This window comes from Poecile atricapillus, chromosome Z, assembly GCF_030490865.1.
Source record: "Poecile atricapillus isolate bPoeAtr1 chromosome Z, bPoeAtr1.hap1, whole genome shotgun sequence".
In the NCBI taxonomy this organism is placed as follows: Eukaryota; Metazoa; Chordata; class Aves; order Passeriformes; family Paridae; genus Poecile; species Poecile atricapillus.
In genome coordinates, this window is record NC_081289.1 from 2,779,693 (window position 1) to 2,798,459 (window position 18,767).

Here is an 18,767-nt window from a genome sequence, read left to right on the forward strand (position 1 = left end):
GCAATAATCAACCCCTGGGGATCCAGGATGATGGATATCTGGCCAGGCTGTGCTAATTGAGAAGACTCCCCTGCTCCTGCAGCCTGGGACTGTTTAAGTGAAGCCAAAGATTAAAGAACAATCCCTTTTTGAGGATGCTGGTCAAACAAGGGATACTGCTAGGAAACTGGGAAGGTGATGGAGGTGCTCAAGGATGGACTTTGCATCTGGAACCAGGGCTGGAAAATGCCTCCTCCAGCCTGGCACAGCATCTCTGCTGCTCAGGCTGGGACCATGTTTTACATAAACATCTCTTTGATGGCCAGGATAACTGATAGTCATCCCTCCTCCTGATTCTGCCGAAGATTTACTGCCTGACCTTGAGGAAATTGTTGAATAAACCCTTTCTTGCAAAGTGAGGTGGCCAGGAGCTGAGAGGGAGCCATGGGAGTGAATCAACTGATGCAACACAGAGATTATTTCTAAGTGAAGGAGCAGTGGCAATGACACACGCTGATGTCAACATGCTTTCGATCTGGTTCAGCTGTCTTTTACACAATGACAGAGCTAAGTATTTGAAGAAAAATAGCAAAGAAATAAAAGGCCTGGGCGATGGCTAAAAAGAAGATTGACTGGAACTCAGAGGCAAGTTTTTTCCAAGGAAAAGAGATGTGAGGAAGATCCACGAGTGGCTACACCAGAGAAGGTCTGCAGGGAAGATGTGGAATACATCTGAAGGGTTTCTGCATAATGAAAGGTTCTGTATAATGAATGGAGAGATGGTCAAGTGCAGCAGCTGAAGTTCAGGGCATGATTCACCTCACCCTTAGAGGGATAATTTTATTTGGCCAGGACAAATTTGCACCAGGAAAGACACTCCTTCAGAACTCCTAAACTCCTACAGGTGGCCACTAAGACTTTGTTGGAGAAACCCAGGCTCTGACATAGAGCCCATATAGAACATTTAGTGTAATTTACGGCAAATTCATGATTAATAGTCTTTAAAAATGGCCAGATTGTTGTTGTTTGGTAGGTTCATGGTCAATCTCCTGGAAGGTGAAAATAGCTTCCTCCAGATCCACTTGGTGGATTAAGAAATAAAGTCGGGCTATTTTCTTCTGTTTCTTTTAAAATCTCATAATAACACTGCAGCCTTGTAGACTTTCTTCTTCAAGAGCCAGATTCCCTCAGATCATGGCAGCTTCACCTGTGGGTTGTGAGACCTTCCCAGTGATGAAACCACCTTTAAAGGGGAAGACACTGGGCCTAACTTTGAACAGCTGCTTTTTGGAGCTTAGATCCCTTTATCATTAATGGAGAGAAATGGGAACTTCCACTGAATGAAACGTCTCATCCCAAAGTCAAAGGTGTCAGAAGCAGCTCACATAAATCACATCCTGAAAGTGGCTCTTCTCTTTGTTGACTCTGGAATCGTGCTGCAGCGTCTAACTTGGATGTGCACGTGGAATATTTGGTGAGAGAAGTCCTTCCCGTGGAGATGGGCTGTTCTTCCAGCTTTGAGGATGGATCTGCACTGGGATTTGGGATTGGGGTTGTTTGAGTCTAGTCTGATATTCCTTGAATGGACTTATCTGACTGCAGGGCTTGGAGAAAGAGAAAATGAGAAAGGATTAATCTATTTATTGATCCACTGACAGGAAGGAAAGTGTGCGAGCTGTGAGAAAATTTTGCTGGGAGGATTTGGGACAGTGGTCTAAGGCAAAAGGGAACAACTTCCAGTGCATGGATTAGGACGTGATTTTGGCAATTTTCCTGCTCAGTTGAGCAGGCCACATTCCAACAACAAACCTCAGGATTTATAAGTGAGTTGGATCTTGTATCTTGAAATAGATGGGAAAACTCATTACTGCTGCATCCCCAGCTGTGTGTCTGAAGTTCTTTGGCCACTGAAAATGCTCTACAAGCCATCAGTGTCATCATGGCAGCAATTGGCCATCCTGGAACTATTACCTGAATGAGTTTAGGATTTGTTTTGTTTTTCATCATGAATATTTCATCTCTCTAAACCCCATCCCAAAACAGCATGAGAGGGCCTTGTGGATGGAAATTAGCTGTTTTCAGACATTCACTTTGGTCCTGTCCATGACATAAGGGTTGTAAGTTGTGTCTCTTTGGCCAGGACCCACTGAGGAGCAGCCTACACCTATAACACCAGGTTATTCCAGCCTGCAGTTGGGACTGGAATAACTTCTAGGAGATGATAAGGTCACTGAGATTCATTTCCCAAAAAGGGTTGGGGTGGAGATCACCTGGGAAAATTCATTAATTCATGATTCTGCTCCACAGTCTCTTCTGCTGGCCGCAGCTGAGCCAGTTTCTTCCTCCTGCAGCCTAGGGAGGAAACCTGAGGAGGTGCCTGAGCTGAGATGTGGGAAGCCCTGGGATTAACAAGTGTCCAGGCAGGCTGGAGATTATCTGAGAGCCAGTGGGATGCAGGACAAGGCTGAACACCAGGCTGGGGTGTGGGGGAGAAACGTGAGGACCTGTGAGGGAGAGCTCCTCACAATGGAGGAAGAAAACAGTTTCATTCCACACTGTGGTGGTCCCAGGTGCAATGGGAGCAGGAAACACTCAGCCCTGGGGTCTTGAGTGCATTTCTGCCTGGCAGCAAGAGTCTGCCCTTTGTGCAGGGCCAGCTGTGCCTCTCTGTGCCACAGCTCAGCTGGGATGAAGTGATGGGGCTCACCATCCTTCAAGCTCTTTGCATGGCATCTTCCCAGCTTTCTGCTGATCGACAAACAGCATTCCCAAACCAGCCCTAGAAGCCTTTTTATACTTCAGGCAGGTCAGCAGAGCTTTTCTTCCACCTCTCAAGCTTTGCCTATTTTACAAATAGCTTTGAACAGCCTTGTAGTAGCCCGAAGCCAGCGGTATCCTGTGGGATTCCTGTTGGGAGTGGTGTTCAGGTTGTAAAGAAAGGCTCTAAGGGACTTGCTTCAGCAAAACATTTTGTTGGGCTTGCAGCAGGAGTGCTTGCAGGATTTCTTTCTGGTTATTAAAACCAAAGCCCTTTCTCTGGAGCTTCTTCCAGAGGCTGGAAGCAGCTCTGGGAACCTCTGGAAATACATGGAGAACAAAAAGCTGTGTTCAGCTCCTACAGGTGAACATCTGCAGTCACCCTGACAATGTGTGGCTAAGATAGGGGCTGTAAAGAGAATGGGCTGGGCTTTGTAGGGTTTGTGGTGGTTTGCCATTATCCCAGAGGCTTCCAAGTACAGTTCTATCTGGTGGGAGAGTCAAAAGAAAATAGTGATGGATTTCTGCAGTCCCACTGGGTCAGGATCCGTCAGACCATCCCTTGAGCTCTGTGTTCCGTGTGTATTTTGGGACTAGGTGACATTATACAACACATCAGGATGGGGAACAAAAAATCCAGAATGAAATCCGAACTGATACAGAGAAATTGCGACTGGTGACTTGTCTCACCACAAGTCCTTTTGTGGTTGGGCTCCCAGTGACTGCCAACAGAGGTGATTCTATCCGGCATTTCAAGTGTTTTGAGGCTGTTCCATATCCAGCTACTTCCCCTTTTGTCTGGGGAGAAAAGGGGATGTCACCACTCACCCTCAGCCAGGACGATGACAGAGTTCCTCTGCCTTCCTGCCTGTTTGACAGTTTCAATGCAGCTCTTTGCTGCTTTCCCTCTAGGCTCGTGTAGGAGGGATGGAGTTCTCTCCAGGGATGGTCTACATCTCCCCAGACAGCCCTCTCAGCTTGCCAGCCATCGTCAGCATTGCGGTGGCCGGCGGGCTGCTCATCATCTTCATCGTGGCCGTGCTGATCGCCTACAAGCGCAAGTCCAGGGAGAGCGACCTCACCCTCAAGCGCCTGCAGATGCAGATGGACAACCTGGAGTCCAGGGTGGCCCTGGAGTGCAAAGAAGGTAGGGTGAGGCAGGCAGCATGACTCTGTGTCAGTGTTGGTAGAAGGGAGACACCCAGTCACAAAGCTTTGAGCCAAAATACCACCTGAACCCTGTGGATGTGGCTCCAGCCAGGATCTAAGCTGACTTTCCCTGTTTTCCTTTAGTCCAGGCTTTCTCCAGCCCCTTCTAACTGGATTTGAGAATTCAAAATCCACAGAAAGCCTTGGCACATGTCCCTGGGGAAAGGCTGTGTTGTGGGAAAGGTGACCCTCCTCTCTCCACCTTCTTCCTCTCCACATGTTGCCTCTCCTTATTCTCATGCAGGAGGGTCAGGGGCTTTTTCCATTCTGGTGAGGCTGATCTGGATTTTCACTGCTCCCTGAGTTGTTCTGGTTTTGTGCCAGCCTTTGCAGAGCTGCAGACAGATATCCATGAGCTGACGAGTGACCTGGATGGAGCTGGGATCCCTTTCCTTGACTACCGAACCTACACGATGAGAGTGCTTTTCCCTGGCATTGAGGATCATCCAGTCCTGAGGGATTTGGAGGTAAAACAACAACGTTTCCTGCTTCCAGCTCCTCTCATGCCTCCCTGTTCAGTCCTGAATTCCAGAGATGCTGTGCCAGTGGTGGGCATGTGATGGCTTCATTATGCTGTGTCCTACAAGGGGTCAAACAGGTCCTCACTAAAAATATGGGATGAAAGGGGAAATGTTTGCTGTTAGATCATATTAGATCATAAAATCATTTAGGCTGCAGTAGACCTCTCAGATCATCAATTCCAATCATCAACCCATTGCTGCCAATTCCATCACTAAACCATGTCCCCTGGTTTGAGATCCACACTTTTTGAAAACTTCTAGGGATTGTGATCCCACAGCTCCCTTGGACAGCTTGTTCTACCATCTGATCATCCTTTCAGTGAAGAAATTTCTCCTAATTTCCAATCTAAATCTCCCCTGGCACAACTTTAAGGCCGTTTCCTCTCATCTTGTCACTTGTTACCTCCTAAATTCTGTCTGATCACTCATTTATTTGGACAACTCATAAATCCATATGCATTAGGGCCACTCAATTAAGCTTCCCTTTGGTCTTAACCCTTCTGTGGCTTGAGTTTTAGACTGAATTTAATACTTTCTGCTGTGCAGAGCAAGGAAAACCTGTTGTATGACAGAGAAGCATGCTTGCCTGTATCATCCAGCTTTGCATGGATCACATTACTAAGAGGCCAGGTTTTCTTTGTGGCAACCCCTATAAAAATAACCCCCTGTCACTGAGGGAGGTTCACCTTTGCTGCATTCTGGCTTGAAGTGAGATCAGAAAACCAGGGTGTCTGTATGTCCATTCCCTGCCCACACCCTCCTCACCCACCCTGACCCTCTGGAGGGAGATGGGAGTGCAGTGAGACACTGTTCACAAATCTTGGGGTCTGCACAGAGCCTCTATTACCTGAGTGGTGACAGGAGCTTGATGGGAGCCCAGGTGAGGTCTGCTGGGCTAAAATCAGCTCCAGGCTCTGGCAGATGGACAGGAATGCTCTAGGAATACCTGGGCTGGAGAATCAGGAGCTACACCATGGCAAAGGTGCTGGCTGAGCTCTCTGCAAAGCCTCTGGCAGGTTCTGAGCTCCAGAGAGGCTCTGGCATGGGCCTGGGAGATTGCTGGAGGCCAGGCCTGGGCTGGGTTGGCAGGAAGGAGGAGCAGGAGCTGGCACAGGCAGGCCCATGCTTGGCTGGCTGTGTAATCAGAGATGCCTGCTCGGCTTTGCTCCTGCCGTTCCAAAGAGCCAAAATTCATCCAACTGTGTGGAGAGAGAGACATTAAAAACCTGATCTGTCAGCAAGGAGGGCTTGTGGGACTGGCTAGGAGGCTGAGTTAGACATAACTAGCACACAGATTGGGAGTGCAGGTCGAGGGGCGTCCAGCTGCCTTCCCCCAGGATGAGCAGCTCCAACAAACGAGGAGGAACGAGGGGTGCTGAACCTCCCTCTCACATGTGTGCACACACAAACACTTCCATTATCCCCACAGCCAATTTCAATCCCTACATTCATTAACCCCATCCAGCTGATCACAGAACAGCATCTGACCCCTGCAGAGGCCTTAGCACGGATGCTCCCCTATGTAGATACACACTGAGCTAATGTTTCAATCCAACACCTTTGATCTCTTCTTCCTTTCATTCCATTCGTTGGTTTTTTTTTTCCTTAATCCTTTTTAAAGCTTCACCAGCTCTCTCAGTGTCAACCTCTTTGTCTACCAACGTGAAGGCAGCTCGCATTCTGCTCCCCTGTCTGTAGCACCCAGAAGGAATTGCTGTTTATTGCAAAAGGCCCCAGCACAGATCCCACTGTGAGAAGGTCTTAGTTATTTCCAGTTCATTTGCTAATTAACTGCTTCCAGATGCAGCACAAAATACTTTTCTTGTTATTTTGTTTTAATTCTCCATAATAACCCAGGGATAGACAATATTAAATGTTCAAGCAAGTGAGTTAAAAATAATTATTGGCAAGATGGGTGGTGGTGGTTTGTTGGTTGTCTCAGTCTATTTAGGAAGTAATTTATTTGCTGGATGCAAAAAGAGTTGAGAACTCTAATTTCCAGAATGAAAAAGTAACGGCTCTATAAGGGGCCTTGCATTGCTTGGCTGTTTAAGCAAGCCAACTTATTTTGTATTATAGCACCAGATTTGGGTGGTTATTAATTCATATATGCCTTGGTGGCAAGTGTTGCTCTGTGGTGAGACCCTCCAGCTTCCAAGAAAGCTTTTTCAAGGGCTGGAACAGCTTCAAGAACTGGAGGGATGTGTTTGGGGTTCACTATTTAGGTTCCATTTTTGCCTAGAGCCGGAAGGATCAAAAAGACCTCTGTGGAGCCTAGGCTCCAGCATTGAGGTACTGAATTGTTCCATATTAAAATGAGTTCATCAGCCTCTCACAGCTGAGAAATATAAGATTTATCAGTCCCTCTGTCTCTGAAACACCTCAGCTCCCAAACCCAGGGTTTCTACTGGAGCTCAGGGTGTCATCTCAATCTTCACCTGTCTTGCTCTTCAAACCAAGGCTCAGCTCCATGGTCACCACCATCTCAGCCACTGCCTCCCTGCATCTCTTCCTCTCCTCAAAACCTCACCCTAGGCTCTCTTTCCCATTCACTCTCTTGCTGCCTCTCCCAGCTCCCTAAAGCTGACCCCAAACCTCTGCAAGCAGGTTTCTTGCAGGAATGGGAAAGAAGTTTTGGATGAAATCAGAGTAAGACTTCAGTCTGACTAAAATAAAAATATAACGTGGCACGGTGACACATTTAGGCACCAGAAATCCCTTTTGGATGTACTGTTCAGAGAAGGGAGCACAGGATTGGAAAAATCATCTGGATATGGCTGGGAGTCTTCTCAAACTTCATTAGATGATGTAAGGATTCCCTTCCTGCCTTTCCTTAGCCGAGGAGCTGGAGGGATGAGAGCAGGGAGGTAGCAAAGAGAGCATGACAACAGGACATTTGACAATGGGAAAACGAGGGAAAGGAAGAAAACTCCCTTTCCTCTTGTGCAGGTCCCTGGCTACCGGCAGGAACGGGTGGAGAAGGGCCTGAAGCTCTTTGCCCAGCTCATCAACAACAAGGTTTTCCTGCTGTCCTTCATCCGCACGCTGGAGTCGCAGCGCAGCTTCTCCATGCGGGACCGCGGCAACGTGGCCTCGCTGATCATGACGGTGCTGCAGAGCAAGCTGGAGTACGCCACCGACGTCCTCAAACAGCTCCTGGCCGACCTCATCGACAAAAACCTGGAGAGCAAGAACCACCCCAAGCTGCTGCTCCGTAGGTAAGGATGCCTGGGCACGGAGGGAGCCAGGCTGGGAAGGCTGTGCCCACATAAACATCTTAATCATCTTTGGAGATGTAGATCTTGCTCGGTCTCCTCCCTAACCAAAAAGAAGTAAATGATCAAAAGTTACAGGATTAATCCATCTCTGGGTTTTCATGGGGATCCTCCAGGAAGTTTCATAAGGACAGAAGAAGCTCAATCCTTATTTTGGGGTCTTTGCATGCCAAAGATGTTAATTTCTGTTAATGTTTCATTTTAATTAAAAATCCCAATCATGTTGTGTAGGACCTATAGGAATATCACATATGTGGTGCATTAAACCTCTGGTGAGAGGATGTCAATTTCTTCCATCTCCTGCCTGGGATATGAATTTCCCAGCCTTGTTTCTTGTTCCTAAGTTAACTACAGAGAAATGGAGAGACTGCAGCTGCATTGTGAGAACTCATTTCTCTCCCAGGGCTGGGAGTTTGTGGAGATCAGCAGAGGAGCAGGAAAACAGAACTGGTTTCATACAGGGAACAAGTTTGGATTGGTGCTTCTTGGCCTGGCCTAAGGTCTTAAACTCCACATTTCTGTGGGAAACTTTGAATTAGGAGTCTACTGCTCTGTAATTAACTTTCCCTGCCTAGGGAAGTGCTGCCTCTTTCCCCTTTACGATCAGATTCATCTCATTTTCACAGGCTGAACCAACCCTCCTGCTTCAAGGACCCTAAATAAAATCAGGGGAAGTCTTCTGGAGATGAGTGGCCTTTGCCACAGCCCAGAGCTGACTCTGAGGAGCCCTCAGCTGATTACGATGGACAGCTTGGACAGGGAAGGGATCTCTGGTGCCTGCTGGGCTGGGAGGTTTTTCATCTGGCACATGGCCCACTGTGGAGAACCAGCAAAAAAGGAGCAGAAGGCATTTCCTGGCATTCGGGGCAGCAATGCCAGTGGCAGAGGCTGGACTTTTCTTCGGTGTCTCTTGACTGCCTGATGTGCTCAAGCCCTAGAGCCTGGCTGGTGACCACCCTCCAGCTGTCCCCAGGCTTCCTGTCTGATCTTCTTCTCTGATGCTGGGTAGCACTGCCTCCTCCTTCATCTCCTCCTTTTCCTTCCCCTTTCTCCACCTCTTTGTCTTCCCTTGTTGCTCACTCTGAGCATCCCACCTTTCCTCTTTCTCCTTCTTCCAGCTCTTTTCTAAGTCTAATCCTCTCTGCTGGAAATTAATTGTGGCCTTTGGAAGGACAAACAGTGAACAAAGAGGGCACATCCAGTGCTTCAAACCCTAGAAACATCAGAAGTCAGCGGAGGAAGTTCTGCACTGAGCAGCACCAGAACAGAACAGTGCCTTGGGTCAGGTGTTGGTGTGAGGACCTCAGACTGCTCCTTGGAGCAGCTGGATTCAGCTTGATGCTTCCCTTTCCTCCCCATGAGTCTGTGAAAGGGAATCTTTTGCAGTTTTGGAGGAGTGTGACAGAAGAAAGGAGCTGGTAGAAGTGATTTTCCCAACTCACCTGTGTCCAGTGTTTTTCCCATGTGACATTTATGACCCTAAAGAGATCTTCTGGGCAGAAAGCTGCAGCAACAAGAAGAAAGAACTTCTACATGGCTTTGGTGAGAGCTGGGAAAAGGAGGACCCACTTAATCCTTCCAAGCAGAGACTCCTGTTTTTTCTTGGTTTCTCCAAGTTTCTCTTGGTTTCTCTTGGTTTTCCTCTGGTGCATGCACTGGAGCCAGCACATGTTTCTGCAGGAGAAGCTCACCCTGAAACCTTGAGATGGATTTTTGTTTGATTGAGGACAGAGTGCTCAAGGGCAGAAGGATGAGCTCTGCGTATGTGCCACATTGACACATTGAGGAGTGTAATCACTCCCAAATGCCAGGGAGATAGGCAGTGCCAGATAACTGTTCCCCAGAGACTTAGATCTGTCTCTCCTGAGTATTTATACAGCCTCCTTGACATATGGCCTCACTCTGAGCTCCTCAGATTTGATGGATTTATCCCCCCTGAGCTCTTTGGAGAAGATTCCCTCAAATGTCGTCAACTCCTTTTCGTTGTTGGAGAAACTGAAAAACAGATACACAGGGACTTGTAGTCACAGGAGAATCAACAGGGCAACAAGGGTTTTCCTGCAGGTTTCCTAAATCCAAAACTAAACCAGGGAACCTAGGACGTGCTAAATCCTGATGGTGCCATGCCAGACTTCCCACCGGGCAGGAAGATGGACAAGGACAGAATTTTGATAGGACCAGCATGACTGACTCATTTCCAATTCTCATTTTTCTCTACTTTAGGACAGAATCTGTGGCTGAGAAAATGCTCACCAACTGGTTCACCTTCCTCCTCTACAAGTTCCTCAAGGTAAGAGGAGAAGCAGCCGGAAAAACATCTTTAAAGCATTTCTTCTTGGTGAGGATCAGTTGGGGTGAAAACTTCTCAGATATCAAGCTAAAGGCTTTTTTTGCCTCTGGAAGGAGGTCACTGCCTAATAGGAGATGGGCTATTTTCTGACCCAGGGAGAACAAAGAGGGACACTTTGTTAGAGAGGCAGCTTGTCAGTCTCTCCCTTGTACAGAGGTGGGACCTGAGGGTCAGTGCTGAAGTGGGGAGGATTTCAGAGCCTGACTGAGACCTGTGTGGAGAACGCTGTCCTTTTAACAGCAGGCTGAGGTCTCCATCATGTGGTGACCCATAGTTTCAGTGCACAGTGGATGGAGATCTCCTTTCCCCCCAGCTCAGAGGCAGCACTGAGACACAGCCCCACGAGGAGTGGAGGGACACCCCTCAGCAAAGCTGTGTGAAAGAACTTGAGTGGAAGAATTTGAGGCACCCCCTGAGCTCTCTCATTCCTCCCAGAAGGTCTCCTTGGGGTTTGTGTAGTTAAAAAAGTCTTTCAGTCATTGAGCTCTGCCACTGACTGCTGGGGAGATCCAATTTCCGCAGGGGAGCACACACTGAGCCTCAAGAATCACAGTTTCCAAGCTCAGAGCCAGCCTTTTTGGAAGGAGCTGAGTTCTGCTCCTCTCCCCCACTCCCACTGCAGCTGCTAAATATCCTCCCACCTCACATCCTCATTTGGACAGAATAACCACCTCTGCCAGGCAATTTGAGGCTTTACAAATAAACCCCAATCCCCCTGAGCCTTCCCCAGGCACGACCAGTTCAAGGACGAGCACATGGGAAAGTTTTGAAGGTCCCTGGAAGGTAATTTCAGTGACTTCAGTATCAGATCCCTGCTTTCAGCTGAAAGGGAAGGATATAAGGAGGTGACTCTCTAAAGAGCTGCTTTTATAATAGGCTTTTTTCACCCCACTCAGCTACTTGTCTTCTTGCCTTAGCCTGAACAGGGGCCTGATAAGGGCAGGAGACAGGCACACAGAAGCAATATGCTGCTGGCAGATAAGCTAATTAAGTGGGAGACAGGTGTAGGGACTGAAAAAGGGGCCACTTTGCTTCCGATTATTAACTTGTTTTCGCTGGGATTTACACCAGAGGAAAATGACCTCGCTCATTGAGTTGGGACACAAGAGGAGAGGGCGAGGAGGGGAGGAAGAAGGGAGGGATGAAGGGGAAGGGAGGCAGGAGCAGAAAGCTCCAGCTGCACGGCACTGAGGGTGAGCAGCAAGGGAGGAAAAGTGTGGGAAGAGGAGTGCAGTGAGTGGGAATGAGAAGCTCAGGATAAATGAGCTTTGCTGTGTCTGCCTGGGGCTCCTTGTTGCTGTCCTGTGCTGGGCCCCACGCTTCTGTCACCTCCACACAGGCCCAGGGGCACATCTGCAGCATGGGAGTGCTCTGTGGACTCTGCCCAGACACCCAGGATGGGGCACCTGCCATCCATCTCCCTTTGGAGCCTGCTTCCAGGTCACCTGGGACCCATCCCACTGGCTGCTCCAGCACTGCAAAGCTCTGGCCTGGTGGCAATCTCTTGAACAGCCCCGGCATTGCCAGGGAACGCTGACACCTTTGTCCCATGACAGGACACTCACCGGGCCACAGAATGAGCTGAGTTGGAAGGGACTCACAAAGATCATCAAGTCCAACCCCTGGCAGTGCACAGGACCATCCCTGAGGGTCCCACCATGTGCCCAAGGGCTGGTTGCACTCTGTGGAAGTGGAGGATCACCCCTGATCCTGTGCTGCTGGAATAGACTGGTTCCCACTGATGTATCCATCATGAGCAATCTGGGATGGCAAACCAAGGCACGGGGATGCCCAGGCTGAATTCTCAATTCCAGCCTCTCATTTCACCTCATGGTTGCCTTTCATCCCTGCAGGAGTGTGCTGGAGAGCCTCTCTTCTCCCTTTTCTGTGCCATCAAGCAGCAGATGGAGAAGGGTCCCATCGACTCCATCACTGGGGAGGCCCGGTACTCACTGAGCGAGGACAAGCTCATCCGACAGCAGATCGACTACAAGACCCTGGTGAGTGAGTGAGACCCTGGGCTTGTCCAGAATCTTCTGGCTAAAGGGCATTTAGAGAGCAGAAACCAGTGATTCACCCTCTGGGATGATTTATTCTTGTATTTTAGTAGGGTAATGCTGCCTAAGGCTGACTGTTAAAACTCAGAAATGTCTCCAATGTTTCAGCATCAAGGAATAGTCAGAGTTACACAGTGCAGGGACCTATCAGCTCAGCTCTAGAGCTGGTGCAGCCCTCCCTCTTTGAAGAAGCACAAGCCAAAGAAAAAGGAACTTGATTTAAAGATTTCAAAGGAAAGAAAACTAATCCCTGTCACTGAGCCATTTCCCTCAAAATGGAATTGTCAAAATGGAATGGTGCAAGGTGCACGCTGCATATGTGCAGCTTTAGCTTCTGCTCTGAGCTTACACCCTCTTCCCACTTGATTAAAGAGCATCAATTAAAGAGCATTATATATCTCTTCTTAGTGTGTTTGTGGGCCTTCATTCTTTCCTGGATGCATTAAATCCTCTGAGCTTCTAAGTCTCTGCTGGATGGAGAACACTTTCTAAGCCTTCAATGATTGTAATTTTTCTACTTCCCATCTTTATTCTCAGCAAATCCCACATTTTTGGACAGTCAGAAGATGCTCTAAACTGATCAGATTATTTAATTTGCACTTTCAAATGAGGGACATTCATCTCACTTAGCTCCAGATACCTCTGAGGCTCTGTCCAATCACAGAATCATGGGATGGTTTGGGCTGGAGGGGACCCTACAGATCATTTAGTTCCAAGTCTGAGACCTTGACCTGTCTTAGGCCTTAGCTCAGGTGGGCTGATGCTAAAAATGTCCTTTCATTTTCTTTAACTCCAGTCTAGAGCTGAGCTTTGATTGAATCCAAGTCTGATGAGGGGGTGGATTTAATTCTTAAATAAGGCCACAGTTTTATTCTGCATATTAAAAACATGACTTTCCTACTAAATTGGCAGAGTGGTGCCTCTCTGCTGTTACGCCTGGCTGTCTAAAATTTCAGAGGACTGATCACACATGGAGAAAATGAGCAGAAAGGAGAAAAAAATGCAGCCACAGAGTGATCACTTTCACTGAAGGAAATCCCCCCGATCCTTTTAGGCTTGATCTAAAGCAGCCAGCAAAGGGTAGTAATTATACATCAGGCTGAACAAAGCTCTCCTCCACTGGCTTTGTGCTGTTTGATGATAATCAGCTCTCCCTCTTACATCTCAAGAGCAGACAAATATATCCCGATAGGAATCTCAGCAGATTTACAGAGATCAGCCCTGGTGAAGGAGATTAAGAAGGAGAAGAATATGAATTGGATTTTTCTTCGTTTCTGTTTCTCTTTATTTCTGTTTTATTTTGTCCTTCTTCTACTTTCCTTGAGCTGCCTGACATCTTTTATTAAAAATATAGAGCAATGGAATAAAGCCAGAACTGATTCAGTGGTTGTAATATGGGAATTCCAACAGAAACATGGAGAGAGATTATTTACAGAGGCCTGGAGTGACAAGACAAGAGGGAATGACTTCAAACTGAAAGAGAGTATGTTTAGATTAGAAATTAGAAAGAAATTCTACCCTGGGAGGGTGGGGAGGCCCTGGCACAGGGTGCCCACAGAGGCTGTGGCTGCCCCTGGATCCCTGGAAGTGCCCAAGGCCAGGTTGGACAGGGCTTGGAGCAGCCTGGGATGGTGGGAGGTGTCCCTGCCCATGGCAGAGGGTTGGAATGAGATAATTTTTAAGGTTCTTTCCAACCCAAACCATTCCACAATTCTATAATTTTCAGAATCCTTTCATATGTTTGGCTTTTTTCGGGTCTTCCTCCTTTTTCTCCACCAAACCTCGCTGTATGAAAACCCCAGCCTAATAAAGCAGCAAGAGAATGATTTCTGTCCCTGGGACAGGAACTGCAGAGATGTCCTGGTCTCAGGAAAAACCACTCAAACTCAGAACCAGGGTCACCATGTGAGTAATCACAAACTGTGCCTTTATTATTTAAATGTCACTAATCCGTGGTGGAAATCAGAGCTTAGCTGAGCCAAGCTTTGCTTGTATACAGACACTCAGAGACAGCTCATGGCTGGAAGAGCTGGCAGAGAAAATAAACGCCCAAGGATGGAGTAAAAGGTCAATAAACACAAATCCAGAGAAATGAGATGTCCCAAGGTCATGCAGAGTCAGTGGGAGAGCAGGGCTCAGAGGTAACTTCTCCACGTGCTCCCATTCCCATCCACGCTGACCCCGCATCCTGATGGGACACAAACCTCAGTGAGTGACAGCAAGTGCTGGTGTCCTCTCAGTGCCCAAACAGGCACATCCTTGAGTGACCCTGAAGCCCAAATGAAGGTGGTTGGTGATGGAGCAGCAACACTGCATTTAGGAGATCCACATCACAAAACTTCCCTCAGAGTGACCAGTCCTGAAGGAACACAACCCAGGCCACCATGGGGCCTCTTCCCCACCAGCTGACATCAGAGATCGTGATGAAGTCTCTGAGCAGCACTGCTGGAAAAGTGGGATTTGTTTCTGGCTTGGTTGTTATGAGTGTGGAGAAAAGTTTCATGTTCCACGTGACAACATCTGGAAAACTCCACTGGAAAGATGATTAACCTGGGGAATATGTGCCAAAGCCACTGTGCTCTGGGCAGGGGGTTGACTTCCATAAGTGGTGTTTGAATTCCCTAAAATGTTGTTGGGAGATCCTTGACAGTCATTGTAATGACCAAAGAGGAATTTAGGGGTTTTCAGGGGTGACCAACTGCCTCATCTGTGCTTGAAACACAAGAACAGCCTTTTGAAAAGTTGCCTTCCCTGCTCCTTCTTCCAGCTGAGCTGGAAAAGAGGAAAGCAAGGGTTACTGTAGTCAGGGTGTGAATGAGTGTGGTCCACTCAGGAAGAGTTTTCCTGGCACCTTTTAAAGCTGGCCTTTTTTTGAATTGGAATGTTTTTGAATTTTCACCCTGTGAAATTCAAGGATGACCGAGAGCAAATCACCATTGTCACCTTCCAGTGGGGAACACTGGTCAGCACCTGCAGGAGATGTGGGATCTTCTGCACCAGATACTGGCCTGGCAGGGCAGCTCAGATAATTTTTAAAAACACCCAGTGCCTTCTGTGGGGAACTGACCCAAAATCCAGCTATTTGTATCAGAGATTTATCACGCCACAGAGCTTCCCCTGACGCTGAGCTCAGACCACTGAGAGAGAAACCTGAAGAGTAACTTGGTCCCCAGAAGCAGGTGTGACCCCAAAGAGCTGTCCCACGCTGCCATCACTGCTCCATTCCCCTGCAGGGGTGTGATAGAATAATTAAGCCCAGAAAACATCTTTAAGATCATTAAGTCCAAACATAAACCAAGCACCAGAGCAGGCTCTCAGCAATCAAGTGGGATTTTCTGGATGTAGCCAAGAAGTTTGCAGAGGAAGAGGTTTCTGTGGGCTGGGAAAGGGCATAACCCAGGAGAGCTGTGGAGGGCAACACCACCTGATGACCTTCATCACTGAATTCATTTCAACAGTACCTTTTGTGTACAATTCTGTGATCCTTTGAGATGAAAGATGCCCCAGAACTGTAAATCAGTGCCGTTATTAGGATCTGAATTGATGCTTTTTCAATACTTCTGGAAGTGACATACAAATAATAGCATTATGATCTAATCAATATCTCCTATTTACATCTCCCCTTTCATCCAGCAAGATCACAGAGCTCTTTGTAAGCAATATCTTCACAAGTCCCTCTCAGCTGAGCATAACATCACCAAAGGGAGCCTGGTGAGGCAGTGTGTAATTAGACTGACAGGATTTCACCCCATTTCTGAGTTCCCACTGCATTTTAGGAGGTGAAGATGGAAAGAGATGGACAGTCCAGCACCTCTTGCATGCTACAGAAGGGAGTTTAAGTCAAGTTAAAATTTGTCTAAGGCACCAAAACCAACATATCTGCACTTGTAAAAATGCCACGGGAGCATTTAATGACCATGTGCAGCCTGGAGCATCACTGAACACCCCTTTCAAGTGCAAAGGTGTGCTAAGTTTATAAAACTTTATAGACTTGTGCAACCAGAAATGAGCAGAATGGTCAACAGAGACACAGCCAAGGGCTAGCAGGGAGATTGCTGTTAAATACTCTGTGTTTAAGGTATCCTACCTCACCACGTGCTTTGCATTTACTCTTGGACAGAGGGGAGAAAATTAAATTTTCCTTCTGAGAAAAGAGAGGCCTCCCCAGCTGATTTTCTTCTTCTGTATGTGAAAGCAAAGGTTGTTGATGTTGGTTTGTGTTTCATTTTTGTAAGAAGTCCTGCATTTGATTAATAACGTTCCTTTGAGAAGGGTCTGCTCAGCTTCATGGCTGTGCAGATGGACAAATTCAAATCTTTTCACTGGGACTATCAGAACCAGGTGGCAATGCAAGGAGGCCACTCCTGAATTAGGTCACCTTGACATCTCAAAGAACATTTTTTACTCTAAGCACCAGAACCTCTGCTGGTGTTCATGGGTTTTCTGCTGTTAAGAAAGAAATTGTTCCCTGTGAGGGGGATGAGACCCTGACAGAGAGTGCCCAGAGCAGCTGTGGCTGCCCCTGGATCCCTGGGAGTGTCCAAGGCCAGGTTGGATGGGGCTTGGAGCAGCCTGGGATGGTGGAAGGTGTCCCTGCCCATGGCAGGACAATGAGGTGATCATTGAGGTCTCTTCCAACCCAAACCCTTCTGGGACTCCATGATCAAATATAATGAAGATTCCCCATGTGAAACCACATCTCTGTGCCCAAGTGAGGCAGGGAATACCCTTGGTACCCATTTTCTGCACCCCAGATCCCTCTTTAGGATGCAGGCACTGCGGGGGGGGCAGCCAGAGGCTTTCAGTGCCACTGAAATGTGTGTTGTGGTGCCTCTCTCTCAGGTGCTGAGCTGTGTGAACCCCGACAACGTGAACAGCCCCGAGATCCCGGTGAAGATCCTCAACTGTGACACCATCACTCAGGTCAAGGAGAAGATCCTCGATGCCATCTTCAAGAACGTGCCCTGCTCCCACCGGCCCAAAGCTGCTGACATGGACCTGGGTAGGAGATTGCTCCTGGCCAGGGTGGCAAGGGGAGGTGGGAGATGGGAAACTCCATCCAGACACTTTGCTGGGGCAGGGACCCATCTCCACACCCCCTGCAAGGCTGAGAAATCACAGTGACAGGGCAGAGGGGACATCATGGCGATGTTTATGCTCCTGGCTTAGGAAATCTTTGGCCCTGAGCATTATAAAAGACCAGTACCCTGCTTTTCTGCCCTCAGAATTCATCCTGGACAAGGGTTTGGAAAAAGCATGAGAGGGACTGTTCTCGTTCTCTTGCCAAAGACCCCTGGAAAAAAAACACCTGGAGTGAGGATGCTGGGAGGAGTGGGTGTCTGGATTTGGGGTCCACAGGCGGGTGTGGGACCACACCTGCAGGATACTATGAAAAAACGCAGAAAAATCTGTTCAGGACATTGCTGAGGTGTCTGGTGGAGGGCTGGGGACTCCTCTGTGGCTGAATCTGCCAGAATTTGCTCTCAGTGACCTTCAGTGAAAGAGACTGGGCTGGAAAATGATGGAGTCTATAAAACCAGCTGAGCTGTAGAGGAACCAAAAGGAGAAGGAATGGACTGAGGCCAAGAAACAATTCACACCAATAATGAAGGCAGGAATGAGAGGTCAGGGACTAAAGTTAAGTGTCTGAGTGTGTGTATGTGTAGGGGAGGGAGGAGTTCCTGACAGAAATTGCTCATCAAAGACAGTTAGAATAACGAAACAAGCTGCCAAAACCAGCAGCAGTAAAGAACAGATCACGTACATCAACCAGAGAAGACCCACGAGGGCTCTGGAGCTGCTGTGAGTCAGCAGGGGAGGGGTGAGAGGTGGGGTGAGTGTGAGGAAAGGCAGGGCAAGGTGCCAGAGCAGAGGAATGGAGCTCACAGCCACATCTCCCAACCTGTCTGGTGCTCCACGGTGGCCACAGAGCCCGGTTCCCTCAGATGTCAGAGTGGGAAGTGTTTGTTCTGCTGTGAGGATGAAGGAGGTGTCCATAATGAGATGCAGGAATTTCACCTGCATATTGTAAATACAGGCATTAATTGGATTCTGCTGTAGTTCTGAGAGCCAGAAGTGTGTGGGGGTCCCAGCTGGAGCCTGACAATTCTGCATCCAGAATTGCTGCTGTTTTAAGAAATACTGATCTGTTCAAGACCAGACTGGACAGGGCTTGAAGCAACCTGGTCTTGATGCTTTAAGTTTTAGCTTTCATGTTTTTCCCTAGGTGTGTAGTTTTGAGCTTCATATCAAGTGTTAGTGAGCTCTCTTCACAGAGCAGGTAGACAAAACAGTTCCTTTTCTATCTTGATTCCAAGGACAATAAGTTACAAATTTCAGGCTCAAAAGCATAAACAACAGTGGGCTGAAGAGAGAAAACACAAAGGATTGGACTTCATGACCTGAAGCTGTGATTGGACAATTAAACCTGATATGCAGATGGACCAAAACTTATGAAAATGTGAGACCTCATGACCAGTTGTCCATTTTGTGACCGTTTTTAGGTCCATCTTGGGTGTAGCCCTGGCCAGGCTCCTGTATTGCCCAAGGTGTAAAAATCCTTTAAGGCCTTTTCAATAAATACCTACTTTATTAACTCTGTCCAGCCTCTGCTCTAGGT

At 47.9% G+C, this 18,767-nt stretch overlaps 1 protein-coding gene across 1 annotated transcript in view; it reads left to right on the forward strand.

Annotated features, from left to right (window-relative positions):
* LOC131572785 (plexin-A4) overlaps nt 1–18,767 on the forward strand; it is a 421,465-nt gene that overhangs the window by 368,350 nt on the left and 34,348 nt on the right. The window contains exons 20-25 of the mRNA XM_058826142.1: nt 3,649–3,883; nt 4,270–4,412; nt 7,416–7,684; nt 9,965–10,031; nt 11,945–12,091; nt 16,991–17,150. Coding sequence (XP_058682125.1) covers nt 3,649–3,883; nt 4,270–4,412; nt 7,416–7,684; nt 9,965–10,031; nt 11,945–12,091; nt 16,991–17,150 — 1,021 coding nt within the window. The remainder of the gene's footprint in view (nt 1–3,648; nt 3,884–4,269; nt 4,413–7,415; nt 7,685–9,964; nt 10,032–11,944; nt 12,092–16,990; nt 17,151–18,767) is intronic.